At 36.0% G+C, this 27,384-nt stretch overlaps 1 protein-coding gene across 1 annotated transcript in view; it reads left to right on the top strand.

Moving 5' to 3' along the window:
- Positions 1–27,384, top strand: part of LOC308707683 (pleckstrin homology domain-containing family G member 3-like) — a 63,248-nt gene that overhangs the window by 22,994 nt on the left and 12,870 nt on the right. Inside the window, exons 3-8 of the mRNA XM_081394300.1 lie at positions 6,064–6,425; positions 18,168–18,268; positions 20,164–20,233; positions 20,310–20,356; positions 21,817–21,967; positions 27,061–27,192. Coding sequence (XP_081250426.1) covers positions 6,064–6,425; positions 18,168–18,268; positions 20,164–20,233; positions 20,310–20,356; positions 21,817–21,967; positions 27,061–27,192 — 863 coding nt within the window. The remainder of the gene's footprint in view (positions 1–6,063; positions 6,426–18,167; positions 18,269–20,163; positions 20,234–20,309; positions 20,357–21,816; positions 21,968–27,060; positions 27,193–27,384) is intronic.

The following is a 27,384-nucleotide window of genomic DNA, read 5'->3' as shown; positions in this document are numbered from 1 at the left end:
TTGATCATAGGATTCTTTGATGAATATAAAGTTCTAAAAGAAATGGTTTGTTTGAAATGGATATTTTGTAACGTTATAAACGACTGATACTGATGTAATGTGTCTTTGCTGAATGAAAGTATCAATTTCTTCCTAGTGGTTGTATAGATATGTCTTGGTTAAAGGGGTATTTAAAAACTTATTATGCAACAAAAAATATTATGCATAATAAAACCGAAACTGACATTTGTGGCATGACAGTGATCACAATTCAGTGTAGTTCTGTATTCAAGCCCATTTTCTACCTCTTATATATAATATAATATAATATATTATATTATATATAGAAGGTTTGTTTAATAAGACTTTGTTTTTTGTTTTGTTATTATTTATTTTTATTTTATTTTCTGTTTTATTTTGATTTATTTAAATTAAATGTTTTATTTATTTTCTATTTTCATTTTATTCCTTATTTTACGAAATGAAGATTTGTGGATTTAATTATATTATGTTATATTATATTATAATAATTTATTTTATATTTTATATTTATACATTATATATATATATATATATATATATATATATATATATATATATATATATATATATATATATATATATATATATATATATATATATATATATATATAAGGTTTGTGTTTAATCAGACTGTTATGTTTAATTTAATTTTGTCTTTTTATATTTTTATATTTTTTTTATATTTATTTATTTACTTATTTATTTTATTCCTTATTTTACGGAATGAAGGTTAGTGGGTTCAATTATATTATTTTATACTAAATTATATTTTATTTTTCACAGCATTAAAGTAAATCACATGGACCTATTTGATTATATATTTTATTATTATATCATATATGATTATATATGATCAGAAATATTATGATTAAAAAAATAAGGTATTTAGTCTTTCACCGTAAGTGACGCTAACAACAATTTCTTTCTAGTGGTAGTATAGAAATGTCTTAGTTAAAGCGATATTTAAAAACGTATTGTGCAACAAAAAATGATGCATAATAAAACCGAGATCTGACTTTCATGGCATGGCGATCACAGTTCAGTGTGTTCTGAGTCTGAGCTGATGTCTTCCTCGTAGAGATGATCAGGTGAAGAGGAAAAGTGTGTGTTTTCTTACAGTCTGTTTTTTATTCAGGAATTCAAGCAATGAAAATCAAAGCTCTCTCTCCTCGAGCATCCCAGGAATTCCAGCAATTCAGTTCGAGACGCGTCTGTGAATCCAGACGACGAGCGTGTGTGTGTGTGTGTGTTTGTGTGTGTGTGTGTGTGTGTGTGTGTGTGTGTGTGTGTGTGTGGTTCATTATCTCGAGCTGCTTTGAGCTTGTGTTTACAACAGTCTGAATACTACACTCACCTTGGCGTGAGTTAATCAGTGTTTAAACTCTCTCAGTCAGACGTGAAGGCATGTGTGTGAATGCTTGTTTTTAGTGTGCACAGAGTTGTTTACTGATAAGGGGTCGAGCCGAAATCATCAGTTCCCTTGAGACAGGTTGTTGCGGTTTTAAAAGGAAGTATTTTCACAGAGCAGAAGTCAAAGTTTAATAACCACACTTATAATCCAGCGCTGCATCGCCTCTGTCAGCTCCCTCTATAGATTTATTTATATATATATATTACTGTGAGTAATTATTGAGTCACATGGCCGTGTTCGGCCTGTCTGAGCTCATATTAGTCAGTCGGGATGAGCGTTTGTCATTTGTACGTCACGTATTTCCACATTTGTACGGTGAGTTGCAAACCGATGCATGTGAAGGAATGTGAATGTTGTGTTAGGGGTGTGTTGAGGTTTCCTGTAAGCGCCTGAGGGAGGGAGTGTGTGTGTGTGTGTGTGTGTGTTTGAAGTGACGTGGTTATTGATTGATCATCTCGTGGTATTTAATCGCATTTATTGTGCAGTTTAAACGTCAATCACATTTTGGCAAAGAATATAAAAACACTGTTGTAAAGTACATAAAGAGAGACAGGGTTTAATCAGACTGTATGTTATGTTGTTGATATATTATTTTATTTTCTATTTTATAAATTGTATTTTTTTATTCCTTATTTCATGAAATTAAGGTTTGTGGATTATATTATATTATAATATATTATTATATTCCTTCATAGAAGGTTTGTTTTTAATCAGACTGTATTTTATGTCATTTTTTATTTGTATTTTTTATTTTATTTTAATATTACATTTTTTTAACTATAAAAACAAAAACAAATAAAAAACAACATAAAATACAGTCTGATTAAAAATTCATTTAAATGTTTTTTTTTTATTCCTTTAATGAAATTAAGGTTTGTGGGTTCAACATTATTTTATTATTATTATTATTATTATATTATACATTTAAAATTTCGCAGCATTAAAGTAAATCACATGGACCTATTGTATTATATTTTTATTATTATTATATTATAAACAATTCCAAGTAAATAAAACAATAAGGTTATTAGTCTTTCACTGTAAGTGATGAGAACAAAACCGAATAAGTCGTAAATTGCAATTAATGAATCATCAACACAAAATGCATGATTATGACAGGCCTAGGTCAGAGGTCAGCGCTTAATCATTACATTAATGCGTATATCAGGCTTTATCTACAGCGACTTACTAAAGCTATTCATCAGAGTCAACAGGAGATCATTAGCTGATCATCTGTACTAATTAACTTGAACATTTCATTAGTTCTCATTGTAAGATCGAGCATTTGAAATGAAATCTGAAATGTCATTATCAGGATCTTTGGATCACACTAGATCTCCGCTCTCTCAGACGCGAGTGTTGTCCGTGCACGCAGAGCTCAGTGAGCAACAGCAATAGTTATGATTGACTGTCACGCAGCAGCAAATTTACATCCATGATCCTTTAGTCATGAATTTCATAATGAAGCCTCGAGGAGACAGAAGATGAGGAGCTCCATTGTTTTAGTTCCTGAAATATTCTGTTCCATGGAATGTGATTTCGTCTCACTTTGTCATAACTAGTTCTGGTGAAGTAATATAGCAGGTCATGAACATGAGAAATATTCCCGTTCAAATTCCATTCATGATTCATTGAACGAGTTGCATGATTGATTCATTAAAGAATCGGTTCATAAGAGTCGTTTGTTCGTGAGTCAGACTTCACCGGATTTGCTGTTTGTTTGTCGTTGTGACTCACTTTATCATAACTAGTCCTGATGAAGTTAATGAGCAAACGCAAAAACTGACTTAATTATGATGAATTCATAGGTTTATTTGGCTTAGGAAAAGTCAGTTTTGACAAATATGACTGTTTTGATTATTACTCATAAGTAGATTGATTGATGATAAACTGTTCCACTTGTAAAAAAAAAAATGAGGTCTTAAAAACGCTTATGAACGTGTAAAGCAAATGAATATGAACGTAACATCCATGCAAATTTCATTATTTTAAACAATTTTATAAATTGTTCCATTTCTTACACGAAATAGTCAAATCTCAATGCATCTGAATGTAAATTGTCAAATATTTTATTATTTCAGTGATTTCATAATTTGTTCGATTTCTAACGAAATTGTCACATTTTTAGTGTCTTAAATGCTTGTGTAAAAAAAAAAGGAAATTTCATTTCAATGATTTCTTCAAAATGTCAATTTCTAACAAGAAATTGTAAGTATCTTAAAAATGCTAATGAATGAAATATTTCAATACAAATTTCATAATTTCAACTATTTTATAAATCGTTCCATTTAAGAAATTGTCAAATCTCAGTGTCCTAAAAATGCTTATTAATGTAAAATTCAATTATGTATTTCATTACAACGATTTCATAATTTGTTCCATTTCTAACAAAAATTTGTTTTATTTCACTGTCTAAAGATGCTTATGAATGTCAGATTTCAATTTCATAATTTCATAATTTGTTCCTAACAAGAAACCCTAGGTATCTTTAAGATGCTTATGAATGTAAGATTTCAATTTCATAATTTCATAATTTGTTCCTAACAAGAAACCCTAGGTATCTTTAAGATGCTTATGAATGTAAGATTTCAATTTCATAATTTCATAATTTGTTCCTAACAAGAAACCCTAGGTATCTTTAAGATGCTTATGAATGTCAGATTTCAATTTCATAATTTCATAATTTGTTACTAACAAGAAACCCTAGGTATCTTTAAGATGCTTATGAATGTCAGATTTCAATTTTATAATTTCATAATTTGTTACTAACAAGAAACCCTAGGTATCTTTAAGATGCTTATGAATGTCAGATTTCAATTTCATAATTTCATAATTTGTTACTAACAAGAAACCCTAGGTATCTTTAAGATGCTTATGAATGTCAGATTTCAATTTCATAATTTCATAATTTGTTACTAACAAGAAACCCTAGGTATCTTTAAGATGCTTATGAATGTCAGATTTCAATTTCATAATTTCATAATTTGTTACTAACAAGAGACCCTAGGTATCTTTAAAATGCTTATGAATGTAAAATTTATATTTAATAATTTCATAAAACGGTGGATTTCTCATGGTTCTTGATGTTTGCGTTCGCATTGTAAGTCTCATCAAGACAACACTGAATCTGTCCTGTATTGGAGTGTGTGTGTTGTGTGTGTGTGTGTGTTGTGAGTGTGTTCGTTCACAATCTTACCGAAGGAATGAAATGAAAACACACTCTTACTAAAGCAGAACTCCAGCAGATTTCCGAACAGCTGCTGCTTTACAGATGCTAGTGTACGTCCCCGTCTGATGGGTGTTGCTGCTGATCTCATGCATGACTCACACAGTTGATAGTGTTGCTCATGTGGAGGCTTGCGGCTGGATTCGTGGTTAAACACGGACAGGTTCACGCAGTGAGATGGCTCGTATCGTGCATCCACAAGCCCAGTGGAAAGAGCTCGTAATGACGGAGTCTTTCAGGAGAAGTTTGGCATGGGAACATTCATGTGTTTGCATTATCAGTGATTGTGTAATGATGACTAGTTTCCCAGGCTATTATTCTCTATTCTAGTCTCTGTCCAAACATTGGTGGATCAGTACGGGTCAACTCCACCGGCTTTTGAAAACATAAATGAAGAAGAAAGCCAAAATATTAGCCTAAATGTCATGAAACATGAGGAATTCACTGTTAAAATGATAATTTCCACCTGAGATTTAGAGCCAAATTACAGGGGGGTAAAAACGACTTTAGAAAGATGGCAGGATCATTATTTTATTTCTACACAGAGATTGGTCAGTCTATTAGTGAAATCTGTGGACTTTAGCAATCTTTGTTTCATTATATGCCAACGGTGAGCGTTCAAAAATGGGAAAAATGCACTTCTCGTGTTTTTAACCTCAAGTATGCATGCCTGAAACTCCAGAAGTATTCAAGAGACTGTATCTCAAGAACCAGAATCTAAAATCATGCAGAGATATAGTTAATACTTTTAGAGTTACAGGCATTCACACTTTGGAAAAAAACATATTTATGGCACTGATATAAAAAAAAAAAATTCTTCTTTCAACATTATTTGATGTTCAGATGTTTCTCTTTAAAATAAAAAGTGACTCACATTTGGTTTTCGACTTCTGAAAATGTGCACAATTGACCAATTTACTCATGAAGCCGCATTGAGATCTCCATATCTCTGGGATTGAACCATATATAAAATATTAAAGATCTTTACTTTAAATAAATTATGTTCTTTTGAACTTTTTTTCATCCTAGAATCTTAAAAAAAAAAAGATAATTTCCACAAAAATGTTTATTTCTGCTTAATATATTTTTTTCTGTTGAATTCTAAAATGACCAATTTAATCATGGAGCTGCATTAAGATCTCCATATCTCTGGGATTGAACCATATATATATATATGAACCATATATATATATATATATATATATATATATATATATAATTAAAGGATAATTATTTCATATAAATGATGTTCTTTTGAACTTTCTTTTCCTCCAAGAATCCTGAAGAAAAAAAAAAAAAACATTTCCACAATTTTTTTTTTCTTTTCTGCTTAATATATGTATATTTTTTGCTGTTGAATTATAAGACTGTAAGCATGTTCAACTCCTGCCCTGTTTGTCTCCAGCAGAATGTCTTCGTTCGTCCACCGGTTCGTCTGTGGGCAGTCTCGACCCACGATCCACCGACCGCTGCTCCCTGTCCAGCACTGAGCCCTCAGAGGACGGGCGGCCCGTCAGTGCGGTGTCGTCCGGCTCGTCCGTGGAGGGGAGCGTCGGTCCGCCGTCCGGTGCTGGGATCGACCTGGAGCTCAGTCCTCCGGTGGGTCCTTCAGGGCCCGGCTTCGAGTGGTCGGGTTCAGATCCTCCGTCTCCGTTCGCCAGCGGCAGCATGGCGCCGAACCCTCAGCTCTCCTACGTGGATCGCGTCGTAATGGAGATTATTGAGACGGAGCGAATGTACGTCAGGGATCTCCGCAGTATAGTAGAGGTGAGGAGAGGTTCACTGTCTTAACATGCTTATGAATGTAAAATTTCAAGTTCATAATTTCATAATTTGTTCCTAACAAGAAACCCTAGGTATGTTTAAAATGCTTATGAATGTAAAGTTTCTATGCGATCACAGAAATCATAGTGTTGTCCAGAATCTTATTTTTGTTGTCAAAATCCTTGAATCTTTAAATATAAAATGATAGTTTAAAAACGGTGGATTTCTCATGTTTCCTGATGTTTGCGTTCGCATTGTAAGTCTCATCACGACGACACTGAATCGATCCTGTATTGCACAGTGTGTGTGTGTTTCAGTGTGTGAGGGGCATGAGAGAAGAGTCCACTCTCATTATAGAATTATAAAGTTACCAGAATGACTTTACCGTTGAATACACAAATATGCCGTTTATACACGCAACGCCGTTCTGGCTTTTTCCCAGTAAGAGACCGTTCACACATTAGCTCCAAATTACCGGTCAATTCTGTGTTGCAAACCACAACAATCAAACAGTAAACCGCCTGACTAATACAGTCAAAACCAAACATTATTCAGACACCAGGGGCCGGTTACACAAAGATAGACTTTGACTATGGCTTAGATATAGTAGATAGTCAGACTTCAGATAGACATCTAAATCAGACCGTTGCACAAAGCACTTAAGACTCTGACTATCTTAAGTAGGACTACACTGCAATGCATTCTGGGTAAAATAAGACACTTTTCAAAACAAAAAACATGGCGGATCGAGTGAGCGCATTCAACCACTCAGTGCAGTTTACCCCAGCGGAGAATATGTGTTTGTTGGAGGAGTATAACAGTTACAAGGACATTTTACTTGGGAAATTTAGCGGAGAATGTAGTAACAAGAAGAAATGTTTAAATTAGGAGCCATTTTCCCTTGTCTTTTGGCTGTTTGTAATGTAACTGATTGTTACTGCTGGTTGCCAAGGTAACAGAGTCTTAGACCTAGGGGTAAGTGCCCGGTTGCATAAAGCACCTTAAGTTTTTCCCTTAAGTATGATACTTAAGGGGTAATTTCCCCTTACCTAAGAGAATAACTTAATAACACAGACCGGAAGTTAACTTCGGGCCAACACGTAACCCTGGCAACGCGCGTGCGTCCGATGAAACAGTCTATAGCGGAGGATCTTTCTGAATTTTAGATAAGACCCGCCCTCTCTCCACTTTTTGAAAAGTTTGATTGATTCACCAGAATGATTGACAATTAGGAGGACCAATAGTATAGGTGATCCACCCGGATGTAAAAAATCCTCCGCTATACCTTTAAGAGTATTGCATATAATCTCTTAAACGGTTCTCTTAGGTAAGGGAAACATTTCAGTGTTTCACGACAGCGATCCTGGATTATAAAAGTGGTTATGAAAGTCTGTTGTTGCCATAGATACGCAAAACACTAACACTAGGGCGTTTCTATAAGTGTGTCGTCACGTGATAATTATTTTTGTCCGTTTTACTCTTAAGGTTACGATTTCCAAACCTTAAATTATACTTAGGGAAATGACTGTTAAGGGGTTTTATGCAACACTTAACGTTTTTTAAGAGATTACTTAAGTGAAAATACAGCATTTAAGGGAAATTCTGAATGTTTATGACGTTTTTTTCTGCAAATATAAGGGAAATATAAGGGTGAACTTACGGGAAAATTACACTTAAGGTGCTTTATGCAACCGGGCAAAGGTGTCTAATTTTTTTGGTCTAAATTAAGTCAGTCTTTATTTTTGTGAAACAGTTGTAACACAAAGGAGACAGCCCGCGCATGTAATTAAAAATTGCTCAAACTCCTCGTGACCAAACCCCATTTGTCGTTGTCTGACTTGATTAGATTAACGCAAATTCTAATACACAAAACACCTCTATTGTCTCACAATGCCGCCAGGCAGGACGTGCGGACCCAAATGGCGCATGCATCGATTGCCCTCCTTGGAATCACGAGTCTGCCATCTTTACACCCCCTGGAGATCGTTGAGACACTGATTAACAGCTCAGCACAACAGAGCATTATCTACCGGACTAATTCAATCAACACTAGTAATGCGCACACACATAGACTCTATCCCGTGCTCGAACCCTCAAGACTGTCCGCACACACACACAAGGAAACACACACAGATCCTACCATTGTATGGATCGAAATCATCTTGTGAAATGTTTAAAATGTATTCTCGTGATGTAGGCATGATCCTTTGTCCATTGAGGGCAAACACACATACGTACATACATACATACTGGTCTTCCCCCTCAGGAAAGAAAGGAGGGGGGGGGGGAGCAGACGCAGTTCACGCACCGGACACACAAGCTGTGAACTTTCAGTACCCCTTTACACACACAGAGAAGCTCGGATGTGCGGACATTATGATCAAAAATCACCCTTTTCCAAATGTATTCTTGAAATGTATTTGTTTTATGTGATGGTCCTTATAAATCGGACCGCTATAACCTAGTTTTATGATATACTCAAAGAATGAAATGCTTGTTATAGTGAAAAATCTTATATCTTTACGACTTTAAATCATGGCATAGTCGTCCACGGTATTGTTCTCTTCCAAAAATCTCAACGGTAGTGAATCTTTAACTCAAAATCTCCGAAGACGCATTCTTTTATTAATTCCGGTGTTATTAATATTGGGACCAAATTTAACTTCTCCATAACTGTTAGAAGGGGGCGTGAGCCTCCGCAAAAACGTCAGGAGGTAGTCGCCATCGCCCTCCCAGGCGATTGGGTCATACACCTCAAGAGGCGTGAGCTCAGCTCCTTCAAAATGCCGCGTAACTCTGAAAACATTGCAGTCTGCCAGAGAGAGGAAGAAGACCACGCCTCCTTCCTTCAAGGAAACCTTCGCTCGCTTTTATTTTCATTTTCTTCCAAGTTTATTTTCCTAACTATTTTACTCCAGTAAATAGTCTGTTTCAACCAACAACGAAACCAACTTAAAGCTAAGATCAACTTGCTAAGTTTCGCTCGTTTCAAGTTGCCATAGCAACGACAACGCCGTGACCCACTGCTCCGGTGAACACGTGACCCAGGCGCTTTGGTCTGCACCTACGCGACACACACGCACCAGGAAGGCCGACAAAGAGTAACGTAGACTTTAAATTTGTAATCTGAAGTGCTGTTTCAAATGTCTAATATTACTGTGCCTATTGGGTTTTTGTGGTGAACGATTGAACTGTTTCTTCCTATCTCACAATTCTCTCACTCACACTGACTCACACTTCTTCGCATACACATAAATACATGCCCACGTGGTTCTGGACAAAACACCAGACCACGTGCTCCAACACACCCACACACACGAAGTCATTCTTAAAATCACTCTTACTCTCTTTTGCTCATCTCTCTCTCTCTCTCTCTCTCTTATATTCTTCTTTCTTCCCCTATATTAACCTTTGATTCCTACGTTTATTTTGTTGTTTTCCTTATTGCGATCGTATATTGTTTTGTTTATGCATATTTACTCCTGTGTGATTTTAAAGTAGTTAGTTCATTTAAATAAACTTGTTAAATCATTTGAATCAAGTTTGCTTTGTTTGTTTCAAATCTGAGTCCCTGGGTAGTGCAGATCTTACCTTAAGCTCTACGGTCAATTTTACTATTGAAAGAAATCTCAAATTGTCTAAACACGAGGATAATTATTTTCTTTGTGGCCACAGGAAAAGTGTTATCTTTTGGTGTTAAAGACGCTAGATTTCCGTTCAGAAATTGTACAATTCGTGTGCTGGACGCACATTTTGTACAATAAATGAACATTCTTCAACTTATACCTAAAATTTCCCCAAATTGAAACATAGTTCTATCTGCCTATATCATTAATTACAACGAGAAATCGTGTAATTGTTGATATACGTTGAAGTTGACCTACTCCCTAGTTGGGAATTATTTAATTCATGTAAGCAACATATGCATATTCTCATTAATGCTAATTTGAGCTAATTATTTCCCCAAAATAAGTCATTGTTGTTACACAGTCTAACTTGCATTAGACTAGTCTATGAGCAAATTTTAGACTTTTCTAACACTATAGACCGGTCTAAAATAGCTTTGTAAAACCGGCCCCAGATATAGTTTTTGGTATTTTTTTTACTAGTGGGTGCAGGACATTATTTATTTATGAATTTATTATTTTATACATTTTGAATTAATTTATTCTTTGATTCTATAGTTCATTTATGTATCCTCACTAAGTGAGCACAGCAAAATAAAGTAAACTGTGACACATTATACCCAATAATTCTTCATACAGTGACAATTTGGGAGCAAAAATGATTGGGACACTTTGAGCTGATCATGTTTTGCTGAAGTGTGTTGTCTTCAATTGCTAATGCTCTTTTTACACACAGACTGAACACAATGAAGCATTGCTTGGTGATTGGTTGAGCTAAACTGGTATTATCTAATTGTGTAGTTAAATTTAACAGCTGACAGATATTCGACATAATTCATGTGTGAGACAGTCTAACAGAAGGACGGACAAAACCAGTCAAATATCAACTGAGTTCTGCTCATATTTTATCACCATTTTCTAAACTATAGCGAATAAACTGTGATAATGTGAGAAATGTTGAAGGTCTGAATAAATGTTTGACTGTAAGAGAGCCGTCGAGGTTTTGGACTTCATGGCACTGATTGGTGTTTTTCTAGTCGTTTCCCACAATGCTTCTGCGTTTGCAGGATGTCTCGTTGCTGAACACGGGAATTCTTCGGGTTTGTAGGTTTTCACAGGTGTCACTCCTCCTCATACAGGAATGTGTTTGCACCTTCACATTCCTTATGCACAGACTTTCCATCCACAGGGTTCGTATAAGGCACTTAAATTTCAGAAAGTCAAATTCAAGTCCTTGAAAACCCTTGAAAACAGCCATATTTATGAAAAGGTACTTGAAAAGAGCTTGAATTATAGAAAGACATGACATTGAGAGTGAAATTAGTGTTTCATTTTACTGATAAAACAATCTTTTCGCGCAACATTAACGCAGCAGCTTGTCTGATATAGATATAGAGCCATTTCTCATGGCAATTGAACCTTCGCAGGGAGTTTGATTGACAGGCGATCTGACCAATCATAATCCGCCATCCGCCGAATCTGCTATTTTTGTCCGACAGCGGTCAGGAGAGTTAGTAGATTAACGTTGGAGGATTTGAACTTGAGAAACGGAGTGTGCTGACGTCTTTCCACGGTTAAAACAACATTCCTTCTGATGTTCATTCATGTTTATTTGATGCTATAAATGAACTAGAAGGAAGAGATGATCGGTTCACGAGCGGCTTTAACTGAGCGATCTGTCACAACACATTAAAGAGACACAGAACTGTATTTATTGCTTAAATTTCTTTTAAAAATGACCAAATTTGAGACTTTGTCTCATATCAAAAGTATCCTGGTGTGTCCTGTGTCAGTGTGTTGTCAGTGTCCTTCTGCTTCGCGATGTGTGTTTCACTGCGTGAGAACATGGTGTGTGTGTGTGTGAGAGAGGCGTGGCTTGTCGGACATAGCAACAGTAACTAAAGGGGGCGGGGCTTCTCGAACGTTCAATTGCATTTGCTGCACTTTAATTGTTCCATTTGTTTTATTAGTTTTTTTTTTGTTTTTTTTTTAATTTTGAAAGATATAAAGATATTGTTTGATAAGTGAGAGATCTCTGATTGTAGTTCTTGAAAAACCCCAAAAAGTAGTGCTTGAAAAGTCCTGGAATTTTATTTTACAGTATCTGTACGAACCCTGCATCCACCAACACTGCATTGCATTGCACTCAACTTAGTGTCCTACAACAGTGTCCTTGTATCATATGTTACATGTACTTACCATAGTAATAGTAAATTATGCATAATTACATGCAAATAATCCTCAACCAAACCCTAATCCTACCCTAACCCTACAGTACATGTAGTTGCTTAATATTAAATATATTAATTACACTGTAACAATGACACCTTAAAATAAAGTGAAACCCTTAGTTTTGCCTGAACGGTTTTAAAAAGGTCTTCCTGCCTTTTACTCCATTATGAGGTTTGTAATTATTATGAGTCGGAGGGACCGGTTTGAAGGGTCTTAAATACGGGTCATAATTGGTCTCTAGTGAGCTGTGTGTGTTTTACAGCGCCGTTGGATATAGTTAGTCAGAAACTGATGTCATATGTTACTAGGATCGTCTGGGAATTTGAAATCGGAGTCCATTCAGGTTCTTGAATGTGTTTCTCAGCTCTTAGTTTAGCTCCTTAAATAATCAAATGGACTTCCTGTTGGAAATGGAGTGTTTTTAGTGCCTTAAGCCCTATTCGGACAGGAGTAACTTTATAAGGGTAGATGGAGTAATGTACTTTTACCACAGGACGTCTGTAATATTAATGGACAAAGTTTTCCCGCTCGCATGAGGAGGTTTTTTAGGCATTTCGCAAAACTGCACTGGAAACCGTTTTTGCGCATTTACAAGTCAGCTGACGTAGATGACGCGGTGTGTTTGGACAGAATACGAGACTGAGATCTTTATTAAACTCATATAAGACAAAATAATTACAGGAATACTGGATTCTAAACCTCAAATAAATGCCACAATCAAGACCTCGACGCAGATCTGAGGGAGAAACGCCCAGAAACTCCTCATATGAGCCGCTCACAGTATAAGAGTCTTTCCTTTCCATTAATGATTGGAAAACACCATAGACAAAAAAACAAAAAACACCCCTTCGCTCTTTTCCATTGGTGAGAACTGAAGCCGCCAGTGTCCCGAGATGGCGCTGAGTCTGCGCAGTCGTGAGCAGGAAGTAAAGCCGCGAATCAAGGCCCCGCCCTCACTCTCGGTGTGAAATAACTAATTATAGAAATTTAGATATTAAATTTAAAGCTCCAATCTCCTCAGTCCTCCGAAGATCCTGAAAAAAAGTCCGTTGGTGCTTCAGTGACTGCTTCGCTCAGAGAACCTGTCAATCACAGCTGTCAATCATGACGTCACACCACCGTTTATATAGCATCAAATAACTAACTAAAAACTTATTTTAAAAACAAACACTTGAATTTGCATCAGTGTGATTTAAAAACTACAGTAAATGACAGAAACCACCTTGGAAAAAAGATATTTGAAGTGTAATTAAATTGTTTAGTTGGTCTCAAGTCCCGTTGAATAACACGGGGAGGCGGGGCTTATGACCTATACTAGGACCGGCCACCGGGGGGCGATCGAGACGGCATGCTTGGATAACACACATACGTCTCCTTTTATTAATAATAATAGTGGCTGAGATGCATAAACCTACTAACATCCGTTGCCATGATTTTTGGAATGATTATCGCGAGAGGAAAAAATGAAGTTTTAGTCGCATAACATCGGCTAATGGAAACGCCGTTATTTCGCAATAGTTTTTTGTCGACCTTTAGAAAAATTCGCAAAAGTTTTGCGCAAATCTGTAATGGAAACGCGCCTAGTGTCAGGAAAGATTACGGCGACTTCTACCGTCAGTAAAAAGGTCTGGATGACCTCAGGAGACACTAATCCCGTGCGAATAAACCCGCTGTAAATATGTACGGAAATATTCCGTCATTTCCTGTTGAAAAGTAGTTTTCCGCAGTTTTTTTCCAAGTATGGAGACGCTTGATAAAGCATCTGTCGCGTTCTAGACGCTGGAACGAGTCTGTGGCAAAAGATTTGGATTGTGTTGGTAATAGGCAAAGATGTTTCGTGCCTCTAACGAGTGCTGTCGATCTTCTCTCTGATCTGATGGTGTGTGTGAAACAGTTGAGTTTTGCCACAGACTGAAGTCGCCGTAATCTCTCCTGTCCGACATGATCACTGAGATGCACATTCGGACGGGACTTCAGTGTCTTTACTTGTTGTTAGGTTAGTTATTGTGTGTTATATGTGGAGTGTTGAGCACTTTTGAACTATGTGTGCGGCTGTGAAGTGCTTTCTAAAATAAACGAATGGGTTTGGCATTGGTCAATGTAAACTACAGGAAAATGCCCATATATGGTGATTCACACCCTCCTGGTCTGATGTGTGTTTGGCTGAAACTGGACAGATCGTTGGTCACTGCAAACGCTGCTAATGGACACACACACACTCGCAGAGAGTGGCTCGTTCTCCCAGTCCACACCCTGACTCTTACTCCGCATCGATGTCTTTCGCATGTCCGATGGTGTCTGTCACGTTCCCTGCATGTTCTGCTGAGCTGATGATCATGTGATGCTGATGTATAATGGAGGCTGTCATGCAGAAGATCTGCTCATTATGTTTGCTCTCCGGTTGAAGGATGTGGAACTCCCCGAGCCTCAGCCAGACCGGCCGTCCAGCCATCTCCTAATATGAGCATTAGTGTGTGTGTGTGTGTGTGTGTGTGTGTGTGTGTGTGTGTGTGTGTGTGTGTGTGTGTGTGTGTGTGTGTGTGTGTGTGTGTGTGTGTGTGTGTGTGTGTGTGTGTGTGTGTGTGTGTGTGTGTGTGTGTGTGTGTGAGAGAGAGAGAGAGAGAGAGAGAGAGAGAGAGAGAGAGAGATGGCTCAGTGTTTCAGACCTGTGTGTGTGTATATGTGTGTATATATTGGTGTGTGTGTGTGTGTGTGTGTGTGTGTGAGAGATGATGGCTCAGTGTTTCAGACCTGTGTGTGTGTGTATCTATGGGTGTGTGTGTGTGTGTGTGTGTGTGTGTGTGTGTGTGTGCATGTGATGATGGCTCAGTGTTTCAGACCTGTGTGTGTGTGTGTGTGTGTGTGTGTGTGTGTGTGTGTGTGTGTGTGTGTATCTATGGGTGTGTGATGATGGCTCAGACCTGTGTGTGTGTGTGTGTGTGTGTGTGTGTGTGTGTGTGTGTGTGTGTGTGTGTGTGTGTGTGTGTGTGTGTGTGTGTGTGTGTGTGTGTGTGTGTGATGATGGCTCAGTGTTTTAGACCTGTGTGTGTGTGTGTGTGTGTGTGTGTGTGTGTGTGTGTGTGTGATGATGGCTCAGTGTTTTAGACCTGTGTGTGTGTGTGTGTGTGTGTGTGTGTGTGTGTGTGTGTGTGTGTGTGTGTGTGTGTGTGTGTGTGTGTGTCAGAGTTTCCGCTAGAAAAAAATGGTGCCGGTCAAAGTGACCGGCAGAGGTTTTCCGGACATTTCAATGATATGCCGGTCAAATATCGCCTCTTAATTAGTCAAGTTGAGGAAAACTGGAGGCAGGCTATGTAACTTAAAAAATGACATAATCAGGCCGAATGCAACATGTTTATTAGCCTAGCTTTCACATAAAAAAAAAAAAAAAAAAAAAACATGAACGTCCGTTTGGCGTCAATCAACGCCAATTGTTAGGGTTTCAAATTCATAGTTTAACAAACCAATCCCCCTTCTCCACATAAAATATCTGAAGCCTATTGTTTTTACTCAAGCGAACTTCCCAGTGTCTCTCTACAACTTGCAGTGCGCATAAGCCGCGTAACCTTGTTCTCCGCAAGGCGACTTCACTGCTTCGTCTTGATCCGATTCTGCAGCGAGAACCCCCTCTCTGTAGGAACACTCGAGAACCATTTTCTACGTTTCTTCATTCGGATCTATTTGCGATCCATTCCATTCTAAACAAACAACGCAGTTTATATGCTTCGTCCATGTTTCATTATTCATTAAGATAATAATTAGCCTAATAAATGCGCGCATAATTATCAGTGAACTTGATAAATGTTGCAGATATGTTTTGCTATGCATGCACAAACAAATGCCTTTCAACTTATGTGTGCAAAATTCTGAATAAAATGAATGTGCAGCAATTTGTACAAATAGAGAGTCTGTCTACTATAGGTGTTGTAGCCATTAAATAAGCTCATTTAGTTTAATATTTGTTAAAATATTATAATGTTATTTTTTAATTTATGTTGATTATGAAAAGTGAACAGCACGAGTAAGATAGGATGCGCAATATCGAGAGACATGGAGCGGGTCAGACATGATTTTGACCACTTAATTAAGTTTGGTTTTGTAGAAAGACTTTTTTGAAGTGAATTTCGTTTTGAATAAATTGTATCTTAATTTTAATATTTTTTTATCAACCAATTGCCCGTATTTAATATATAGCTAAGCAGCAAATATAGCAGACAATTGGCCTAATCATTGAGGCGCCCGCGCGGTCACTTGCATTGCTCGTGAACTGCAGCGCATCTCATCCTAACTTAACGAAACTCAGCGTAGGCCTCACAGACATGAAATATATCTTAAAAAGCTTGAAACGTGTTTTAAACAATTTAAAACGAAAATAAATAGGCTACTCTCTGATTATGTGATCCATGATGTGCATTTCTCTCTATAGGCGCGTTCATGGAGATGGCGATCGTCAACTTCATCTTTACAGCTGTTGTTGCTGTTAATAAACCAAAAATAATAGGCCTATAATTTCATTAAAATTATATTCAATGAAATTGTAATTGTATTGAAAAAAAAATCCTGTTCAAGTTTTTTTTTTTTTTTTCGCATTAAATTCAGGTAGGCTACTGAGTCGCTGTCCTCAGTGCCCAGAAAAGCGCTGAAACGGAGATGAAGGGGAACCCGTTTTTATTTATTTTTTGGCTTATTTTAACTGGCCCATCCAGTTTTCTGGAGGCCCACCTACAATCAAAATCCTGGCGCCGCTAGTGCTTCACTTCGTCTGATATCAAGAAATAACAGACCGCATTCCACATTGGAATTCAACCAAGCCATGTAATAATGTTTAATAACTTTCAAACGGTAGAGCCTGTTCCTTTATAACATAGCCAAATGTCGGTGTATTTTTGCTTTATACATTTTAGGCTTAGGCTATTCTCAAATTCAGATTGTGTTAGGGGGGCGGGATTATTAGGCAATTTTAATCGGACAATTTGACCGGAGAGATTTATTTTTGTCCGACATTTCATTTTTTTTCCGGTCAATGTCCGGTAATTACCGGACAACGGAAACCCTGGTGTGTGTGTGTGTGTGTGTGTGTGTGTGTGTGTGTGTGTGTGTGTGTGTGTGTGTGTGTGTATCTATCTATGGGTGTGTGTGTGTGATGATGGCTCAGACCTGTGTGTGTGTGGTGATGGCTCAGTGTTTCAGACCTGTGTGTGTGTGTGTGTGTGTGTGTGTGTGTCTATGGGTGTGTGTGTGTGATGATGGCTCAGTGTTTCAGACCTCTGTGTGTGTTTTTATTTTTTGTTATTTTTTTCATTATTAAGCCAGTGTTCATGCCAATATCATTACTATAATAAAAATAAATAAAAAATCTGAATTTCATTTTTGTAATGTGAAAATTATATCAATGCATAGCAGTTATTTTGTGTGTCTGTGTGTGTTGTCAATAGTGTTGAGCACAACTTTAGTTTTGGAGTATCAGTCAGCTTGTTAACCTTATAAAGAAGTACTGTGGCTACAGCGACGTCTCAGTTAGTAGTACACATGATGCTGAATAAATACTCATACTCAAATAATATTCATATACTATGATATTTGCATTGTAGTCAATGATACATCAAAAAATAACACCATGCTACCATTTGTATGCAAAACCAAGAAACAAAATAGATGAGCTTATTCTGATGAAATGCTTTGATTATTCTTGTATGACTATTATGTATGTGCTTTAGAAGACCAGCTCATTTGCAAGTAAAAGTGTTTTCAAATGCGTTTAGTTTCCTCCAGGTCTCTAGCGCCCTCTGCTGAGCCGGTGAAGGATCACAGCACCAATCAGGATGGAGAATAGTTTGTCATTGGTTGAGTCTGAAATAATATTTATGCTCTTTTTTTTCCCTATTTGCAGGATTATCTTGTGCACATCATAGACACCAGGAACCTTCCCATTAAACCAGACCAAGTGTGTTCGCTGTTTGGGAATATTGAACACATTTACGAGTTCAACAGGTAAGATTCAACCGTGATGACTTATGCATAAACATTTTAATCGCTTTTATGCAATGCACACCTATATCAAAGTATAGGTTAAAACTTTGCTAATGCATGTAATGTAATTTAGAGTTGATAACTAAACCATACTTGCAAAAGCGAGTTATTCAGGACTGATGTTCTGTGTTTAAACGTCGCATGTATTCATGCACATGAGGACGGATCGGATGTTCTCTGGCTTCAGATGTGGGATGCAAATAAACAGGCTGGTTTGTTTTCGGTCAGCATCGGTGCACATGCATGCTCGTCACGCGCGTGTTTGAACAGTTGCTCTGTAAATACGCATGATCACGTGTCGGATCTGTACTTTAGGTCTTTAATGTGTTCAAATGTCCAGTTTGGTTTTTAAAAATGTTTGGAAGCTGTTTCTGTTTTCTTCTATTTGCTAAAACATAATATTACTGAGGATCCTGAAAATGTACAATATATTGCTAAAAAAATTGTTTTTAATATTATTATTATTATTATTATCATTATATTTATCCTAATATAATCATTTATTTTATTATTTAATTGTTTGCAATTATATTTAATATATTATGCATATTTAATATTTTTTAATGATTTTATTTATAAATGATTATTTATTTTATAATATTTAATTTATATCAGCATTGACCAAAAGTTTATTTTTTTCTGAACTTTTTATATTTAAATACAGTAAATAGATTGATTTAAAATGTGTAATATAATTGGTATTATAATTATTATTGTACATATTTTATTACAATTATTTGTTTTATTATAATCATTTCATTTATTCAATTATTAATTCAATTATTTATTTTATTTTTTGTAATTATAATATTTAAATATTACATTTATTAATAATTGTATTTATTTTTATTTTTTAAATTATATTTTTTTTATCGGCATAGAACTGTTTTGTTTGTATTTGAAACAAAATTTGTATACTCACCATTTGTATTTAAATACAGTAAATACTAGTAAATAATGTTTTAATATAGCTCTTATTATAATTATTGTTGTATTTATTTTATTTTAATACAATTGTGTGTGTGTGTGTGTGTGTGTGTGTGTGTGTGTGTGTGTGTGTGTGTGTGTGTGTGTGTGTGTGTGTGTGTGTGTGTGTGTGTGTGTATGTATATAAAATGTGTATCAGCATAGACCAAAAGGTAAAAAAAATTGAACTTTTTTTGTTCCATTTGTATTTAAATACAGCAAATACTTGTAATGTTAGAGTATTTGCTCACTTTTCGTCTACTCAATTTAAATCGTTTTTATATTTAATAGTCTAAATCTGTAGTTTAAACCATCAGCAATCATATCTTTTGCACACACTTTTTTAAAATTATTAATACAAATGAACTTTGATTTAAACAGCTTCTGTTCTGTAAATTACTTCACATGCATCAAAGATGTACAATACACACTCATCCCAGCGTGAATCAGACGATCATATTTGACAGCCGCGGGTCTTTAGTGCCTCACGAGACCAGAAACTGAAGCGAACCGTTGATCCGGGCAAGTGTGTTACGTGTGTGACTCCACCGTGTGAGATTTGCATTTCCAGACGACGTCCTCTTCAGATGTGCTGTTATCAGCACTCATAACCAAATGCATGATTAATTTACATCTTGCTTGATAATTTTAAAATGAGTTCATCACAAGTTAAGCCTCAACATTTATTGTTAACACTTTACAATAAGGTCAATGCAATTTCATGTAAATGAATGTTATTAAATGCAACCCTTATTGTAAAGTGTTACACATTTACAGTCAAACATTGTCATTTGTGAAACCTTAGAAACTCTTGTTTTCATGATTGTTAGGTTATTATGGTCAATAAGTCACCGTGATAAAATGCTAAAGTTTTCTGTTTTCTTTTCTAGTGAGTTATTACAGTCGTTAGACATGTGTGCCAGCGATCCTGTGGCCATCGCCCGCTGCTTTGTGGACAAGGTACTAAACACAAAATATAACTAAATATTCAGATTCCTTTACAATACTGATTAAACTTCTCGCATTTGATTTGCAGAGCAACTATTTCGAGATCTACACGCAGTACTGTACAAACTACCCGAAGTAAGTGAAGCGCTGTGTGTGTCTGCCTCCGGTGTGTGTCGGCACTGATGCATGTGACAGATTATTCCTCTGAGTCAATGACGTCCTTCATAAGCCACATCAGACAGACAGTTTGAGTGACACGAGCCTGCTGGGATGCAGAACGTGTCCCGTTTGGTTTGGGTTGTTTGTTTTAGGATGTTAACACACTCATTTCAGACTCCTATGACTGTTTAGATATAATATCTCATGCACTTGTTGTATTTAACCCTTGAATGCAATGCATGACATCCGGTGCATCTTTAAATGTGTTTTTCGTCAGAGTGTAATGTTGCATGCAAACCACCAGGGGTGATGACCTTTAACGCATAACTAACTATAATAGTATCTCAATGACACTAAAATAACACTGCTGGTTGCATCATAAAAAAATTAAAAATCTTCATTTATAACCTTTTTTTTTGTCAGCTGGCCTGAAATATTTTTTTTTAGTCACCCAGAGATTTTAAGTTAACATTTCAATAATTTAAACCATTTGCATATTCAAAGTTCTCTGATGTCGCAGGTAAACACAATTAGGGAGTGTTTAACTTTTATTGTTTGTTTATTGTTATACATTTTAACATTTAATTTAGAGATGCACCGATATGAAAATTTTGGCCGATACCGATAACCGATAATTATTTTATATTTGATTGCCGTTAACAGATATATTGGCCGATTAATCGAAATTCAAGTTTTTATATAATTTTTGAGAGCCTGATTACAAAAACAAAAGTCTCACCATTAAAATCCACATCCCAAACACACAATTATGATATTCTCATTATAATTCTATGTAGCCGATATGACAGACTTGCGCTGCACATGTTGCACTGAACTGTATTTTCCTTTTTGAAGTGATTCAAATCATATTTCAAGCGATTTTAAAACCATCATGTTGAACAGTGCGCATCTGAAGCGTCTCAGCTGAAGGAAATAATAAATTTTTTATCAGCTGTAATGTTTTTTTTATATTGGGCCGATAACGCTAACATTAAAAATGAACATATATTGGCCGATACCAATATGGGGCCGATATATCGTGCGACCCTAATTTAGTTATTAGCTTTTTATCAACTCATGAACCCCAGTTTTACAGAATTTTTGCACTGATTATTAATTATGCAAAATAGTTTTGATTTGATGTTGTATTTAACCGTTCAGTGCATGACATCCACTGCATCTTTAAAAGTCTTTTTTCATCAAAGTGTGCTGTTGCATGCAAACCCATTTGACACATACCCACAATACATTTTTTATGCCATTGTATGTTTATTTATTGACATAGATTAAACATGACTGATAAAAAAAATGGACCAAATGTCCCTCTAGCAAACAAGCAAAATAGTAATTCATGCATCAGAGGCTAATTTTCAACATGATTTTTGATGCAAGAAGCAAGTAATCAGTCTCTAAACCGTCCGTGTGTCTGTCTGTAGTTCAGTGGCGGTGTTGACCGACTGTCTGAGGAATAAAATTCTGGCCAAGTTCTTCAGGGATCGGCAGGCGTCGCTCAAGCGCTCTCTTCCGTTGGGTTCTTACCTGCTCAAACCGGTTCAGAGGATCCTGAAATATCACCTGCTGCTTCAGGTACTGCTAATATACACAGAGCATGTAAGATATAGAGATATAATTCTGCTGCATACATAGACATGCATACATAGACACACATTAATCCCGTAGCAGATCTAGGCAGGTGGAGCTGGGGAGGTGGAGGGGTTCAGAGTAGGGATGGCGAAAACAAAAAATTTTCTTGACCGACCACCGAGCCTCATTAGCCGGTTGAAACCGGTTAACCGATTAGTTTAAAATATGCTAGTAGGGCTGTGCGCATGAGCAATAGTCACATCGCCGGAACATGCGATGTGAAGGGTAGTAGCACCCATGGTGTATTAAGAGAATGATGATTTCGTACAAAAAAGAAAGTCAAAATCAGCTATTTGGGACTATTTCGTCTACAAAAAGGAGGATGTTGACCAAAAAGAGGTACTTTGACTGGAGTGTTATAAAGTTGTGGATGGTTGTCTTTTTTAAAAAAAGTCTTTTGTCTTTTATTTTTCGTGTTCGCATTTATGAGGAAAAAAACTATTTTACTTGACAGTTCTCCATTACGGACGCGACCGATCAAAGCGGCACTAAAAGACTGCTTTAAAACTTTCACAGAGACCTCAAACAGAAAGCACAAAGCCTTTCTTTAAAACGAATTTCGTTTTGTATTAATTGTATCTTAATTTTAATCAGTGTTTCATTATCCAATTTTCTAAAATAAAAAGTAAATAGCAGATAGCTATGCACGACACACGGAGGCGCCAGCGCCTGAACTGGAGCTAACGTTAAGCTATCATCCATGAACCGAAACTCAACGTATAAGGTAGCCTATACTTGCCTCACACACCTAAAAAAAAATAGAAATAGATCTATTATCTACAGAAATCTCTACTTTTAAACAGAACCATTCAAAACAAAATAAAACGATTTAATCCGTAAATGTGTATTTCTCTCCGGCGCGTTCATTACTGCGAAGATCGCGAGTCAGACTTCACCTTTGCAGCCGACACAGAAAACATTTGTTTATTAATAGACAATTAAAATGTCTCATCGCAATATTTTACATATTCATTCATTCATCATTACTTTTGCTGGTTCTTTGTGACAGCTTTTAGGTGCCGTTTACATGAACGCGTCACTGCATCAGCACCGAAAACAGAGAGAGAGAGAGAGAGAGATTTTTTTTTACTTATTTTGAGGAAATAATGAACAAACAAACATCTGTTAAGAGCGCCGCCAAGTTGGATTGCGTAGAACGTTCACCGAATTCTGACAGAAATATGTTCTAATTTTGGAATAAAATATTAAGTGACCTTTTTGTCACTTGTAATGAAGCTTGCTTATTAGTGAAATTATTAATATGGAATGGTAATTATTGACTTTAGTATATTGATCATGGCTCGCAATACATATCGTTGGGAAAAAAATAGCCTATCGCAATGTAATTTTTCCCCAATATCGTAATATTTTCCTAATATTGTGCAATATCGTGATTGCAATTTCGCAACTCTGTCGCATCTTGGATCTCTCTGCCGCTCTGCCTCCCGCTTTGGCTACCTTTCTCACCCGAAGCTTGCGGGTGTCGCGTTTTCAGGTGATACATCATATGATGTGTTACTACTGTATTTAAGCACTGTCTGTATCACACAAGTTGCAACTTACATCTGTGTCATTCTTTTTTGGTGAAATGGTCTCACACACTTCTTTGCACGCTTCATCCTGTCGTCTGCCCTGGCTCTAACCTCGAGTGTTTTAGCCTGTTGCCTTTACTTTTCGCAAACCTTGTGAGGGCGCGAACCCAAACGCTGTGACCTCGCGCCAAATGTTTTTATTGGTTTATTAAGTACAAACAGGCGAGTTATGAAAAATTGAGTGTGAGGGATTTGTTCACTTCTCACAAAAAGAAATTGGAATGAGATGGCTAACTGTAGTAGCGTTTAGTCCACTGTAATAACCTAATTTAGAGATGACTTTTTTTTTTTAACCGACTACCGACAATTTTGACCGGTTAACGTTGATACGGTCAACCATCGGTCAAACGGTCATCGGTTAACATCCCTAGTTCAGAGGAACTCTTATAGCATTACAGCAAAACAATGAACCAGTGTGTTCTTCAGTCATTTTTGACCAAAATATTTTACATTGCGTTTTTTTAGAATTTTTCACGTCATTGTAATGGTCCGAAATTTGGTAAAGGTTTTGGCACTTGCTGTTTTGAACACACGCACAAAAAATCATGGACATGATTCGAAAAGGTTAAATAGTCACACTCGTGCTCCTCGCGGTTAAAAATGAGCGCATTGGAAATTAATGGGAGATGAATTTCCTCTAGTGGAAGCGTTTGGTACTGCAGCCAAACACAATCTCAGAAAGCTCATTTTTTTGAGATATCAAGCTCAAATTTTGAACACAACTTGTTTAGATTTATGGCTTTGATTTCCTTGTTGTTTTTAGAGTAAAACGTGATTTTAAAAATATATACTTCATATAAATTGAAAATAGTATTTTTGTGTATTTTTCATAACATTTCACTTCAGCAATAATCTGCCAAGTGTCTTTGAAAAGAGATTAAACTTAAGTTTGTTGCTCTAAAGCAGGGGTGGGCAAACTTTTTGGCTCAAGGGCCACACTGGGTTTTAAAAATTTGACAGAGGGCCGGCCCAGTAGCAGTAGCCGGCCCAAAAATCTTTTCTTTTTTTTTTTTTTTTTTTTTTTGCGTGCATGCTACACACTGTAAACCCCTTGGTTAGGATTAGGGGTGTGGAGTGCGTGCCTATTTCACGCCATAAAGTGCATATCATATGCACGCGAAAACATATTATGCACTACAAATACAATTTGTGGTATTCGCACTTTCATAAGATCGGGCTGAGCAAACAGACAATGTTGTGGCAATGTCTGTGCGAAATTCAACAACTGAGAGACGACATTCTGACAATAATTTTTTTTATGGTAGATATCCCCCATTTAGCATGTTATGTTTTGATGTTAATTTTTAAAGATGTTAGATAATTATAGCCTATACTTTTTAAATATTGTTTATCCTTATTATTATTTAATGGCCTAACAGTAAATTAGAAACAAAACATCTGCAAGTGTACACTTAGAAGAGTAAAAATTACAGGTTACGTTAATTCAACTTTATTAAAACTGAATGGCAATTTGCACTTCCAAAAGTCATACATTTGTGGAAATAAACGAATATACAAATTTATTTTAAGAATAATAAAATAAAACATAAAAGGCAAAGGGAGATCAGAACATTTAATGAAAAAAAAAAAAAAAAAACGGGTTCTGTATGGCAGACAGGGGAGCGAAGTCAAAAGCCGGACGATAGGTCGGTAAACGGAATCGGGCAGGATACATCCACAAATCCAGAGGAGCAAAGAAACTAAATAGCAGACAAATCAAAGGAAAAACTAAGGTGTGCAAGCGGTTACCAAACATTTTTTTTCTCATTGAGTTTCCAAAAAAGGAAAAAACATTAACGTGCAACAAGTCTATGCGCTTAAGGCGCTGTCTGTTTGGTTTCCATGGTGACGCGTCATTGCTTGTTACGTGACACACCGCAGCCACAACAGCGCTAAATGAATGATGATCTGCTTTTATGTCATTTTTCCTTTTTTACATTTGTTAGCTATGGCATGCAATATCTGATATTCCGATTGTCAAATATATGCAACGCAATATATATATATATATAAATATATAACGCAAAGTATTGCAAGAAAAAAGGCAAAATTAATGCGATCTTAAGACAATTTTTTTAAATACTCGGCGGGCCGGATTAAACAGCCTAACGGGCCGCATGTGGCCCGCGGGCCGTAGTTTGCCCACCCCTGCTCTAAAGCATTCAAGATTTACCACAGTTTAAGTTAGAAATAAAATTTTCAGGTCTATGCTCAAAATGCGAATAAATGGATTAAAAATACAGCTTAAATATTATTTAGTATAAAAAAATCCCCTAAAAATACAAAATATTAAATAAAAAACATTATCAAACTAAAATATAGCACATTCATTTCATTGACAAAAATAAAATAAAAATTCGTCGTTTTTGAGCGACACTCAAAAGCGCACCAGAGGGTTAAATGTTGAGCAAGCATTGGCCAATCAGCTTGTGCCATGCGGTAATGATGTGATTGCTTGCTAATTAGTAAAGGACCAATCAGCCTGTGCCGTCTAGACTGTCATCACTGTCTTTCACTCTCCTCCCAGAACAGCATAAATTGGCATTTATAATGCATTATAATGTCGTGGAAATATTCAGTAGGAAATGATGTTGGGCGAGGCTTTATTTTATACATCAGAATTTGATTAAACAATGAATTTCCGACTTTCTGTTTGTGATTATTAGTTAATATAATTTCCCTGCCTGCATGGTCCTATTTACCAGGGTTATTATAGTTCACTAAAACTAAAAACCATGAACTATATTTGTTTCTTAAACTAAACATTAACAGATACAAAATTTAGGTTATTTTATTTTAGCTTGTTTCCAAGGCAACATTTCATTTAGTTTAACTTAATTACAATATAGCTAAAGCAAAACTGAAATAAAAATGAACAAAAACAGACATGTTTAAACAAAATAGAAATGACAAAAAAACACAGCTAGTTGACTAAAAATAAAATAAAATTTAAATGAAAACAGAAAATATTAAAAATTAATTCATAACATTGATGAAAAATAACACCATATGAAAGCTTTGAGATTTTCATTAAAGATTTAAAGTTAATATTTCAATCATTTAAAAACACATTTGCATGTTCACCGTTCTCTGATGTCAGTTAATGGTCATGTGACATGCAGATAAAAAAAATGTAATATTTCCATTTATTTTTATTTTTATTTATTTTTAAAACTAGTTATGCATCTGAATTTTCCATTTTCATTATTTAATTAAATTTAACTTTTCATCAACTCGCAAACCCAACTTTGGGACACACAAATTTACACTGATTAATTATGCAAATTTGCATGTTCAAATTGCTTCAGTTGCAATATCTTGGTTATTTGTCCTCTCAGGATTCGTCTTCAGGGTTTACAGCAGTCGTCCTGTGATCTGTGTGTTCACAGATGTTTCAGTGAGAGTATCTCTCTTCTTTCTAACTGTGTTTCTGCTCTTCTAAAGGAAATTGCCAAACACTTTGACCGTGAGGAGGAAGGCTATGATGTGGTGATCGAGGCCATAGACACCATGACGGGAGTCGCCTGGTACATCAACGACATGAAGAGGAAACACGAGCATGCAGTGAGACTTCAGGTCTGGACCTTTTCAACAACAAAATCCATTACATTTACTGAAATAAAATAAAATGTAAAAAAAAGTATTTTATTTCAGCTAGTTGCCAATGCAAAATTTCTAAAAGAACTAAAACTGAAATAACAATTTATAAAAACTATTGTAGATTAATTGCATGTAAACAAATAAAACGTCATCTTATCATATTAATAA

The sequence above is a fragment of the Scardinius erythrophthalmus genome, assembly GCF_964197995.2.
Source record: "Scardinius erythrophthalmus genome assembly, chromosome: 19".
Lineage (NCBI taxonomy): Eukaryota > Metazoa > Chordata > Actinopteri > Cypriniformes > Leuciscidae > Scardinius > Scardinius erythrophthalmus.
This window is presented reverse-complemented; position numbering and strand designations above follow the sequence as displayed.